The following is a 13,338-nucleotide window of genomic DNA, read 5'->3' on the forward strand; positions in this document are numbered from 1 at the left end:
CAACACCCACAGAATATATTTCTTCCAGCTATATTTGTCCACTTTGCTCACGGTGGGAAGGGGGTAGAAATAAACAATGAAAAACTGCATTGAGACATAATTAGTTGCCCAATTTCATATTATTTTGTACAGTCAAATTTAACTGCAGGCATCCCTGTCTACTGGCTTTGCACACATAGACAGTCTTTTATTTGGCTTAAAGTCAGGGCTCTAACAAGCCACTTAGGACATTTAGCTTCACATCCCTAAGCCACTTTGTCCTTTTTGCTGGCGTATTTAGAAACGTCCTGCTCCCATTCAGCTTTCTAATGAGAGCTCAAGAAGCTTTCCTGAAACATTTACTTGTTCTTGTTAGTATCAGCTCTTCTTTCATTATTTTTGTAATGTTGAAAAAACAGCCCACAGCAGACCGTTCACGATGATGTTTTATAGCCAAACAAAGCTGTTGGAGGTGCCACCTTACAAGCCAAGTTTGTTATAGTTGTCCAGTTTAGGGGACGTTATTGGTCACACCATGTGTCTTACTAATGCTGTGAAGAGTACTCAGAGAGAAAGCCTTTGCTGTCTTTTTGTATCATTTGCTAATCTGTCTGTTATGCACTGGTCTGGCCTCCATCGATGCTTTTAAGCAGAGAAAACTGGATCAGGGTGTTTTTAATGTCACAGCGAGGCTCAGTATCCCAGCATGCGCCCTGCGTGTGCTGCTAATGCATCACATGACATAAACACAGACACACACTAGATATTTACAATAAATTTGATCTCAAAAATACAAAACAAATGTAAACAAAATCTATATAGGCAAGGCAAAACTATAGACTATCTACATATTCAGACAATAAATGTAAACACATGAGCTCTGAGCCATAAAAACTGCATAGGATCAGCTGTGTGTGTGTGTGTGTGTGTGTGTGTGTGTGTGTGTGTGTGTGTGTGTGTGTGTGTGTGTGTGTGTGTGGGATAGTTAGGAGATGACATTCCTTATTTATACATGCAAGTTTGCAAAAAAATCTCTCTATGTAAAATATCATAGAGCACACTTAAAAGATAAATTAATACAATTTCTATAGAGATCAAGCTTGCTGCATGATTGCTCATCAGTGAGGATTACTATACCATCTTGTGCATCATGACACGGTTCCCAGTGTCATGAGTGGGAGTTCACTTATTTTTCTTGCAGGCTTGTGAGAAAGCTTGTGGACTCAACCTCATGAGCTCATCAGTGGGTGGAACCTCCTGTAATGGATCCTGCTGAGGATTTCACACTCAGGAGAGTAAAGACGATTCATTACAAATGAAATGCTAGTGTGTTCCTATCAGAAGAGCGATCGGATTTTTCCAAGGTTTTAAGAGCACATGGCCAATTTCACAGAGGTCTCTGATCCTGTTAGTTGCCTGCTTATTTAGCAAGTTTGATTGTGTTTGGAGCTCTGCAATCCAAAGCTGCAGATTTACCAAGAAGAATCAGAACTTCAGAATCTATGCCATAAAATAATAATAAAATGATCTGCAACTGTTATGTTGGCAAAGTTTCAGTCAGGCAAATTAAAGAGAGGCAAAGCTGCATTATATTTCACCCTTTCTGGACTGTGATGTAACATAGCACACTCCTACTCTCAGGTTGATCTGAGGCTCTGCGAGTAATCTCGTCAACAGATCAGAGATGAAGGTACTGAGCACAAAGCAGGGCTACACCTTCTACAGCTTAATGGGATTGGCCCCCATCGATAGATGTGCCACTGCGATTAGCCTGCTTGGAAGCAGTCATCCATTTGAATCTCAAACACAGAACTGCAAGCAGTAAGGAGAACAATAATAGTATAATTTTGCAGGACAAAACTGGATGCTGACATGGTGCAGACATGAGTAGCAGTATGTGCTGTTTTTTGATGCACTGATTGAGGATACAGAGTGCATAATTAGCAAAACAACAACATAGAGTCTCTTGTTTCTTAGATGGGATTTAATGCTTAAATTTGACTCTTGTTAGAAAATACTTACTCAAAACAAGACACGAGCATTTTATAAGTATAGGAGGAATTGTGTGTGATGCGTTTGTTTTCAGGATTCTACAAAGAAATCTGCCTGTTCTGCAGGATCATCACTCACAGGTCACACTTTTCCAAATACTCTCTGTCAATCCTTTGGTTGCCTGCTGAGCCTATTTGACCCTGACGTCACTGAACTGGACCTTGCGCTGATGGTAGAACATATTCAAGTTCCATTAAACCCGCCCAACTTAGAAGAAACTCAAAAAAGCTGCAAATATACATTTAAAAAATACTGGCAGCACTGGCAACTTTTACAGCTCAAAGGTAAAATTACGCAGACCTTACAAATCTATTCATGCACATCAAGTTGTCCTTTATATTTATACATATACATGTATGTATTGTTTTAATGAAAAAGCTTTATGCAGTGATGCAGATGTTGGTGCAGTCTAGCAGGAGCTGGGTGTTGAACAGACTCCTTACTACCTGCTAACGTAATACTCATTTGAACACAGCAAACAAATGCACCTGTAATCGCTCCATCTGGCAGCTTTGTGGTGTTTTACTATCACACACTAGACAAGAATGAGGACATCGTTTATTCTAATTATTGTAAATTGACTACCAGATATTTCTGTGTCATTGTGATTAAGCACTTTAGCATCACCACACCTGGTGAACCAGCAGGGTGTTGGAAAAACTGATCCTGGGTCAGCCACAATCTAATGGCAGTGACGCAATAATATTTTGTAATTTAATATGACTTGGTGCTTGTAATATGAAGTTTTAGTCTCTGTGCGTGTGAAGTTCACACAGGGTTTAGTTTTAATCATTAAATATTAATTTGTTTATTTAATACGAATACAAATACTCTCCAAATTATGACTTAACATGCTTTTTAATTCTTCTGGTTTTGCCGATGGAGGTGTGACAAAAAAGGGTTTTTTACCTGCTCTGCAGCCATTTTTCATAAATTTATTATCATTTTATTTACTTATTTATTAACTGAGCATTAAGTTTTTTCTTACAACTTTTTAAAACAAAATAGAGGGCTTGTAATCACTGAGAATACCTTTCTTTTATATGAATATATTATTTACAGCATATATCTATAAAGATCACTTGATTAATTCTTCTTCATGCCAATATCTTGCGAGTGAAGTTGTCGAGTTCATCTGAAAAGTTGTGCAGTGCCCGTCAAAGTAGTGCATAATTGACTGATGTAACAGTAGATATAAACATTACTTTATTGTACTTAATTATTTAGAACTGCTCTTATTCCATGCATATGATAATGCTGCAGGCATAAGGATTTATCATGTTACAGGCTTGTAGGATGTGTTTTGTGCAGCATGTTGCAGGCTGTAGTGCCCATAACAGTAAAAGACACACATCATAGGACTTATATGCAATGGATATGATTTATTTTAGAAAATCATATGTCAGATTAGGAAACTGATTATTTTAAAAGTACAAACAAATCGATCGTCAGTAAACTTTCACTTATTACTTGTACTTGTTTTCAGTTAAATGTTACACATTTGAAGTGAAACGTGACCATTTCTTATTACCCATCATCTCAACATAACACACACACACACACACACACACACACACACACACACACACACACACACACACACACACACACACACACACACACACATGTTAGTGACTTCAAAGAGCCTCAGTACACTGAGTAGGTGAATACGGGAAGATTATACCTTTTTTCCTGTCAAAATAAATCCAGTGCCTTTAAACTGATGATGATTATATGATTACATCAACTAAAACATCCACATTAAACTCAGTGTGATCAGCATTTGCATGTAACATATGACTATATTAGAAAGTTATTTATAAATGAGACCTTATGCTACAACGTATTGTGACCAGTCACATATATCACATGTTGAAAAAGACCCATAATACACTTTTAAAAATTTTTTTTTTTCCTGTCTTATTAGAAAACAGAGAAAACATCCACAGTACCAGCACCTCTCTTCTGCTTAGACATTAAATTGATGTAGAGTTGTCACTGAGGTTATGACATATCCCATGATATTGATCCTCAAAGTGGGTTTAAAAAGAAAAAATGATGCTAAAAAAGACTTTGGAGTGTGACACTCATAAACGCTACCAGAAGACAGAAAATATTCATAGTATGAAGGAAAAAAATTTCATATGTTCGTTAAATATACTGAAGTTATTCTTTTTTTAAATATCAGAGACTGATTGATCTTTGATGGATTTTATTGAACTAGTGTGACTGTCCCAGCTCACACTCAGGAAGAGGCAGGGCCTAATTATCGTCACAAGAACGCCATCTGAAAACAAATGATCCAAAGCAAGAAGGTGAAATGAAGCTTTCATGTTTTCTTGGGTCGATAAATTTTAGAAAACCAGTCAACTTTTTAAACACCCTGTTGGTGTCTGAGTCTACACTCAGTCTTCTAATTGAACTAGTAACCTCAAATATGGTGTCCCGGTTTAAGTCCTCTAACATGGAGGGTGAGGACGTAACACGTGCTGAATACTTGGCTCATTGACTTCAAACCATCAGCCCTGCAGGAATCATCAATCAATTCCTCCAATCCTCCAGAAACTGCACCTACAGTATCATCGCAGCTCTTCTTCAGGGTATCCCACAGGAACATTTCTTATATTTTTTAAAGCGTGTCAGATCCCCTTTACACACACACAGATTTACATGTAACAAGGAACGTACGTGTTTTCTCTGAGACCCCACTGAAGAGCATAGTGCAGTGACAGTTGCTGCATTTAGCAGGTACCACACCACCTGGGATTTAAACGTCTTAACTATAAGACGTTTATAAGACTTTAATGCTCCCCCTCCCTGCTTCTTCCGTGTGACCCAGAGTAAAGAGTCCAACAGGCAGGAAGGACTGCAAGGAGGAAAAGAAATACACATTTAACTACACATTTGTTTTTAAAAAAAAGCATCGCAGTAAAAGCGTTGTCAGAGTATTTAAACATAGTTACCACATCAGTAAGTAGATATTACAGATACAACAGAATCTTGTATCTAAGATGAAATATATTAGGCACGGCTATAATAACGCCATTGTTGTGGAATCAAGGTAATTTATTTATATAGTGAATTTTACCAATATGCACACAGTTGTTGCGTAGTATGTGAATGTGTTTATTTTCTCATTTTCTTTACATCATTCACCACTGCTCTCATTATACTAAATGGATTGACTGGCCAATCAGGAAGAGATACCTCATAAGTCAGGCTTTAAGGCAAGTAATTAAAGGGTGGATCTCTGCTTGCCAGAGCAGGTGAATTCATTTGATCCTTGAGAGAGCCATATCTAATCAAGCAGGGCCCGGAAGCTTCAGACTCCTCCTTCCCAATCCCCTTCCGCTAGAAAATCGCCTTTCACAACGATTAGTTGTCGTACCCAGATTTTCTTGCAGCTGTTCTCAGACAACCATCAAAATTTCCTTCCTTGAGGATCTTGAGTTTGAGGAGGAAGAAAGTATGGGTGCAGGAGCCAGCGCCGAGGACAAAAAGTCCAAGGAGTTGGAAAAACAACTCCAAGAAGATGCTGATAAGGAGTCTAAAACGGTCAAGCTATTACTGCTTGGTAAGTGACCTCCTGAATAGAGTTATGCTGTGCATCCTAGACTGCAGGAGAGGAGAAGTGCTCAGACCAACAGGGTTTACCTGTTCTCATGGAGGATTCAGTAAAAAGTAATTTTTAACTTTCCATCTTTGGCTGCAAAGGTTTTGGTTTGCAGAGCAGATCCAAAGTGTTAAACAGATGCACAGAAAAATATGTTTCTTTTAGTTTCAGACTGACTGGTGTGTGAAAGATAATGAATGTAACGTTACAAAAACACCTTAAAATGGAGAAATTTATTTACCTGCAGTCATCAGGTAAAGATAAATGTCTTGATGAAGTGTTGCATAGGAGCCATTTGATGGTGATACTATATATATATATATATATATATATATATATATATATATATATATATATATATATATATATATATATATATATATATATATACATACATATATATACATATAAACTCTTAGTTTGTTAAAAGATGTTAGAGCTGTTTCATTGGCATGAGGTCAGGGGAGGCGAGAGATTAGAGAGATAGGAAAGCAGATTGAACTTTTATACCCACAGGTCTGTGATGAAGGCCATTTTGGAAATTGCAAGTTCCATAACTGAAAAGTAGAGCAAAAGCAAAAGCTTAGACTAATGTTTGCCTATCTTTACCACCTGCTTATGCTTATTATATCATGTTTAAAATACATCAGTCACAAAAAATGGAAGAATTTCACGTTTATCGAAAAGATCTTCAAAAAGAAAACAGGAAATCTGTAAATACATATGCATGGAATTTAAAATAACATATTGCATTTAGAAATCTACTGGTGAAAAGAACTAATAATCATCTGACTTTTACTTAAAAATGACTCTTCACTTCTGATGGAAGGACATTGGTGCTTAAAAGATCACAGCCTTTGGTCTAAATGAATCACAGCCTGGCAGTGATATGTCAATCCTATTAACTAACCAGTTTAGTGCAGATCCACTTGGTGAGATCTTTGTTGACTTGCAGCTCGCACAAAATGTATAAAATGTGTTCTGTTCTGAGAAATCAGCAAAAATAACTCACAAACGTTTATACTTCTACAGGGGGAACCTAAGCTGTTCATTTGTACAAATTAGTCTTGAAAGTGGTTTGTGTTTTTCTGACAGCAATTTTTTTAAATTGCTATATCATTTGCGATTGAAAAGCTAGTCAGCGATTTAATATAGACTTGCAAGTGATTTACAGAGATGTTGCTTCTTCTGCTGCACATGGATCAGATTGTAAGGGCAGGTAAGAAGAGAGCCATCACGTGGTCTCAGGGGGATATTGTGAAAACAGGAAAAAAAAAGACCACAGAGGATCCCAAACTCTGTTTTATTACAGCTCCACAGGCTTGCAGCTGATTTCAGTAGCGAGCAACTTGTCTGCTAAATGGTGAAAGTAACAGCTGAAGCATTTTAGATGTCTTAATGAACTTTTTTCAGTCCGTAAGTAATAAAACTGGCTGACAACAAATTTTGTGATGATTCTGCCATCAAGGGAGTAAACAAAAAAATACACAAGCAAAAACGTAACATAAAAAACAAAAACAAAAAAACCTCAGTAACAACAAAATATAGGCCTTGAGTGTAAATTTTTCCAAACAGTTTTGCATATTAGAAATGGCTGTGATTTCACTGTTGATATTCTATATTTTCGTGGATTTGTATTTTCTTTAAAAAAACCAACTTCCCTCCTTTAGAGCCGCATGTGTAAAGGTTTTAAATGCTCAGCACTAAGTCTGTCCATGGCTTAAGTGATGTGGCTCAAGTGGGAGCAAGACGGTCAGCTTTGGGTGTCCTGTGACGCATAAACTCCTTCTGGCCTAACTTAGCTTACAGTGTTGGAGGGAGCCTGATCTGCAGGGAGGCTTTTCTGCAGTCAATTTTACATAAATGCACGCCACTCATTATGTATGCATGCATGTACTTACTGCAACTTGCTGTCATTTTAGCTGGTTTCAGTGTTTTTATGTCAGACGTCCAACATTTGGTGATGTCTGCCGACAAAAGCTCAGTGCTAATCATTAGTGGGTGAGATTTAAAATAATAATAATAATAATAATAATAATAATAATAATAATAATAATAATAATAATAATAATAATAATAATAATAATAATAAATAAGGGAGTTTTTTTTATAGTTTAGCAGGGGGAAAAACTCCTATGAGAGCTGTGGCGTTGCTGCTTCTGTTATCTAAGCTTTGGCTAGTTCGGTGTCCTGTGTTAAAACAAAAAAGCTTTGCAAGAAACTGAGAGTCAGAACACATCAGAGATGTATCAATGCACATTAAAATCCATCTCCTCCACTTTGCATTTCTCATCCTACTTCTATTGTATTTTCTTCACTTATATATCAGCGCACCTGGCATTCTTATGCAATATATTTACATTTAGTGTTTTTATCTGCCCACTGTCTTGTGTTTGCAAAGTAAAATATCTTCATAGTATGAAATTTAGGATCTTAACCTTTGTTCTCTTTTCCACAGGTGCTGGTGAGTCGGGGAAGAGCACCATCGTTAAACAAATGAAGTAAGCGTTAAAATAAGTGCTGATGGTAGCTTTGAGTCATTCACTGTCACAGGTAGACAATGGGAATTTGGAGTTTTTCGGGAGTTTTTATTAATCCCATCAGTCATGAATTCGACCATTTGGCTAAAGCTCTTCAATCTCTGTCTGTTTCATTTGCAGTGAAGCCCTTTACGAAAGCTTAACAAGGCAAACATCCGCTTACTAATTCGTCAGCACTTCTTTTGTGCACTTGGTTAAACTTTGGCAGTGAAACCAAAGGGAGATCACTAAGACACCACAAGGTGGCACCCTCTCCCTCTCGGCTGTTTTCTTTCTGCCCATCAGCTCAGTTAAAGTAGTTATTGTTGAGAAAGTTTTTTCCTGAGTTAAAACACTTCTGCCCCCACTCTTCTACTCGCTCGCAGGATTTTGCATCAAGGTGGTTACACAAAAGAGGAACAACTGGAGTTCAGAGCGATCATCTATGGCAACATCCTGCAATCTGCTCTGGCTATCATCAGAGGCATGGAGATGCTTGGCATTGATTTTGGCGCATCATCTGGACAGGTCTCAAGTTACACTTAAGAGATAAAAACCAGACATGATAAACTTGTTGAGTTCATTCTCCCTGACATTAAATGTTGCACTATAAATATTCCAAGCACTTTGTCCATGCTGATGGAGTTTTATTCTGTGTGCACAAAACCACAGGTGGATTCACAGAAGCTGCAAAACTTGTCAGACTCTATAGAGGAAGGCACAATGCCTCCTGAGCTGGCTGATGTTATCATGAAGTTGTGGAAAGACTCTGGAGTGCAGGCCGCCTTTGACAGAGCTGCTGAGTACCAGCTCAATGACTCTGCTGGCTAGTGAGTCGATGTCATATGTGTAAATCTAAAGAGTCAGCTCATGCAGACTTTATAAATACAGATGATTTATACCAAGACTGACTGCTGTACTGTTTGTTCTGGAATCATCAGCTACCTCAATGAAATGGACAGAATCTGCAAGGCAGACTACATGCCCACTGAGCAGGATGTGCTGCGATCTCGAGTCAAAACAACTGGTATCATTGAAGAGCAGTTCTCCTGCAAAGAGCTGCACTTCAGGTGAGTCACTGGGAAACTGGCTAAAGCTTACATGTCTGCGGTTCACAGGTACTTAGTGAGTGTGTTCTGACTTTCTGTGGTGAACAGGATGTTTGATGTGGGTGGCCAGAGGTCAGAGAGAAAGAAGTGGATCCATTGTTTCGAAGGTGTGACTTGCATCATCTTTTGCGGAGCTCTCAGTGCGTACGACATGGTGCTCGTAGAGGACGATGAAGTGGTGAGTCAAGGAGTCTTAGTCCTAAGTCCTAAGTGACCACAAAGAAACTTGTCAGTGAGTAACTCTGCGTTCACTCTAACTTTTATAGAACCGTATGCACGAGTCCCTCCATCTGTTCAACAGTATCTGCAACCACAGATTCTTTGCACTGACCTCCATCGTGCTTTTCCTCAACAAGAAGGATCTCTTTGAAGAGAAGATCAAGAAAGTCCACTTGAGCATCTGCTTCCCAGACTACGACGGTAAGATCGCGTGCTTTGGATTTCAGTTATACCTGTGGCATGTGGCAGGCTTGAAGAAGGAGAATTTAGCAGTAGGCCACATCTGTCAGGCAAACAGTGAGATGGAAACCAGACTGGTACATGGCACCAGAACACAAATAGCAATAAAGAAGGAAAATTAACTTATAACGTAAGCCGCGATGCAAATACGTCACCTGTCACGTCATATAACACAAGTAATTATTCTGAACCTTCTCCCCTGATCAATTGCTTTCTTTTAGGCCCCAACACATACGACGATGCCAGCAACTACATCAAGTCGCAGTTCCTGGAGCTGAACATGAAGAAGGGCGTGAAAGAAATCTACTCTCACTTGACTTGTGCCACAGACACAAAAAACGTGGAAATTGTGTTCAACGCTGTGACAGACATCATCATCAAAGAAAACCTTAAGGATTGCGGTCTCTTCTAAGCAGCTGCAGAGTGGAAAGAAGGTACGTAGCGAGCACGCCACATTGCTCCCAGAGCCTGTGTCAGTGAAGACTAATAGAGTCAAGATCAGATCCCAGCTTTATCAACTTAACCTCATCATGTCTGGCCATCCTACATTGCCAAGCAACGGCATGAGAAATAATCAGTTTGGACCAATTGAGGCTGTTGAGGATGAGGAAGATAATCAGAAGCAAAAAGCAGTTCCTCAGTGGCTTGATATGATCAGTTTCACATTCCAGAAAAGACTGACAGTAAAATATTTCATGTATGATTTATGAGAATTAGTTCATGTTTATCACTTTCTCCACTTTGCAGAAATTCCTCTCCTACCTTAACCCCTCATATATTGGCATTAACTAAGGAGCGCTAAAGATGGAGCACAAGGGATCCTCAGATTGTTGTGTTTACACCATCGCTTCCATGCCAAGACACGACCCTTGACTGATCCTAGCACCTCATCATCCCCAACAGTTACACACCCCTGCAACACAGTGCATGTCCAGCTGGGTTGAAGCAAGTATCAAGCACCCATATCAACATCGTGGACACACAGCTTTCTACAAGACTCTTTCATTTTTCTAAACTACGCTATTTTTCTCACACCAAAAGCTGAAAGTTTGAAGGTAAGAACAGGAAATAGTTGCTGATTCCATCCTTTGACTTCTGTGTCATGAGTTTTATTTACTATTAAAGCCAAGCTCTGTAAAATAAACTAAATAAAATAAAACAATAACTCTGGGATTTATAAATATTTTGAATAGCAACATCTCAATTTTATTTTATTTTATTTTGAGTACAGTAGTCTCTGTGGTCTTGATAATTAAACTGTGTAAGTTGCTGAGCAAATATCCCATTCCCAGTGCAAAATAATGTACATGTAACTACATAGTGTTGATGTATTCATTTCGCTTAACATTTTAATGTGATGAATAATTTTCAGGACATCAAACATGGTAGAGAAACTTTGTACATAAGAGTAGATAATGCATTATATTTTGAAAGATAATCTATGACAGAGGGAAACACTAGAGGGACGATGCTTCATTATAAAAAGGGATTGAAAAATCTACAGAGTTTGTCCTTTCTTATGAAATGTAGAGGCATGAAATAAAGACGCATTAACTTCACCTTTGTGTCCGTGTCTTCGTTGCAGAACCACACTGTCACTACAGTATATTGAATTAGCGAAACAGGCATGCTGACACTGACAGACCAGCTCGGGCTGTTACTTGTAGGGACAATGCTGCTGTTATATAATTTCCCTAATCCAGTCAAAGGGGAAATGGCAGCGTAGGGAAGTTCATTAACAATAACCCTATTGAGAGAGCAAAACAAATTAAAGCGGTAATTAATCTGCTGGGTGAGATTCGCTCTAAGATTGTGCAGGGACGGATACACGAGGCATGACAGCAAGCAAGGGCAAAACACAGTGTAAACAATATCTGGAGCTTAAAAGAGGAGCTATGGTTTGACTTGAGTGAGCGGGATTGCTTCCTTTTTGTCTCTCATGATATATTAGCATTTCCAAATCAATGGAGAGTATGATTCTGTTCAAACAGCCGGAGAATGCCAACAGATTGTTACAGATAAATATCACATTATTATCCTCCCTATGAAATTAAAAGGTTTTGTCAAAAGTTCTTTTTTTTTAACAGAGCAAGGGATTTTCAACATAGCATTTCTAAACATGAAAGCATGAATTAGGTCTATTTTCACACAATAACACAATTATTTTAGAAAAAAAAATACCAGGTTCAATATTATTAGCCTGTAAAATCAAGTTAAAACTGAAGATTATTGTCCAGTTTATACACAGTATAAAAACTTCAGCAAGAGTTTTTGCTGTCACTTGGAAAACATCATGGAAAAACAAAAGAAATCAGCTTAGACTTGAGAAAAAGAATTGTTGATGTTCACAAAGCAGGAGATGGACATGCAAAGTTATTGCAGAGTTTCCAAGTGTCAAGAATCATGAAGAAATTCAGAGAGTGGCACCCAAAACAGAACAAGCCTGGCAGAGGTAGGAAGCAAAAGATTTCAAAGACTCTGGAAAGAAAACTAGTGAGGAATGTGTCTAAAGACCCCAGAACAACCGTCAACACACTCATGAATGATTTAGTCAAGTTGGGAATTGTAGTCTCAACTAAGACAATCACTAGAGCTCTCCACAGGAATGCACTGCATGTGAGGCTTGTAAGGCTGCAGACCAAAAACAATTCTACTTCTGCAGAAGAGACACTTTCAAGTAAGACTGTAGCATGCTAAGAACAACCTAGAGAAAGATTATAATTTAGACTCTGGTAGTTTTTGGTTTGTGTGAAATAATTTAGTTTCTGTGTGCAAAGTAAAATAATAAACATCTGCAGCTGTATTGGAAACTGTGTTAAAAATTTCCTTGCTCGGGGGGGGGGGGGGGGGGGGGGTAATAATTCTGTCCTCATCTGTATGTCATTGTCACTAAAGCCAAGGAAAAGATCAAAGTGATGTTCATCTATAAAGCAAAAAAACAAAATTAACTATTAAAAACACACGAGTGAGTCATCGCAAAGCCTTCTTAAAAAATATAACCGATTCTCAATTTTCTTTAAAGATTAACAGCTCTGGTTGGAACAAATGAGGCTGAGTGCTTTAGGCAGTAAACACAAGTGGAGCGATGGACCAACACATTGTTGGCTTTAGTCTGATGTTACCTGCTGACAACATGAAGTTTTAGAATGTCACAACCTATATCCTGCAAACTGAACATAAAAAATTGCACATTTTGTCTCAAAGAGTCTTTTTCTGTGTGCTGTCATGTTGACTCGTAGCTTGCATCTCATTTGAGTTTATTTCATGGTTTTACTCTCAAGCAGAGACAGCAGAGAAAGACAATTTGAGCTGTTTTGTGTGTGCAGCAGCTGGAACACACTGACCCTCAGCTCCAAACATACAGATGTGTCGCCGAAGTCTAAAAATACTGTTTCCAACCTGAATGACCTCAGTTTCTGCTCTGTTTCGGTGAGAATATGACTATATGGTTTACAGTGGATAGCATCTGGTTAGTGTTGCCTGTTATTTTGTTTTAAACCAGAAGAACAGTCAGACAGCTTTGAGCTATGAGGTTAAAACAGGGCCAGTACAACTGCTCAGATTTCACGTGAGCTATACGTCCATCGGACACCTGCCTAACAATATA

General features: G+C 38.4%; 1 protein-coding gene across 1 annotated transcript; it reads left to right on the top strand.

Moving 5' to 3' along the window:
• The first annotated feature begins 5,302 nt into the window (after nucleotides 1-5,302).
• gnat2 (guanine nucleotide binding protein (G protein), alpha transducing activity polypeptide 2) lies at nucleotides 5,303-11,290 on the top strand. Its single transcript, XM_026153652.2, has 9 exons — nucleotides 5,303-5,605; nucleotides 8,103-8,145; nucleotides 8,550-8,691; nucleotides 8,836-8,993; nucleotides 9,105-9,233; nucleotides 9,321-9,450; nucleotides 9,539-9,692; nucleotides 9,953-10,165; nucleotides 10,479-11,290. The coding sequence occupies exons 1-8, from the start codon at nucleotides 5,500-5,502 to the stop codon at nucleotides 10,141-10,143; spliced, it is 1,053 nt and encodes a 350-aa protein (XP_026009437.1). The 5' UTR covers nucleotides 5,303-5,499; the 3' UTR covers nucleotides 10,144-10,165; nucleotides 10,479-11,290.
• The last annotated feature ends 2,048 nt before the right edge of the window (nucleotides 11,291-13,338 follow it).

The sequence above is a fragment of the Astatotilapia calliptera genome, chromosome 20, assembly GCF_964374335.1.
Source record: "Astatotilapia calliptera chromosome 20, fAstCal68.1, whole genome shotgun sequence".
Classification (NCBI taxonomy): domain Eukaryota; kingdom Metazoa; phylum Chordata; class Actinopteri; order Cichliformes; family Cichlidae; genus Astatotilapia; species Astatotilapia calliptera.

Coding starts and splice junctions, on each gene's coding strand:
- gnat2 (XM_026153652.2), top strand. CDS start 5,500: ATGGGTGCAGGAGCCAGCGCCGAGGACAAAAAGTCCAAGGAGTTGGAA. Junction 5,606..8,102: donor GGTCAAGCTATTACTGCTTG/GTAAGTGACCTC, acceptor TCTTTTCCACAG/GTGCTGGTGAGTCGGGGAAG. Junction 9,451..9,538: donor TCGTAGAGGACGATGAAGTG/GTGAGTCAAGGA, acceptor TAACTTTTATAG/AACCGTATGCACGAGTCCCT.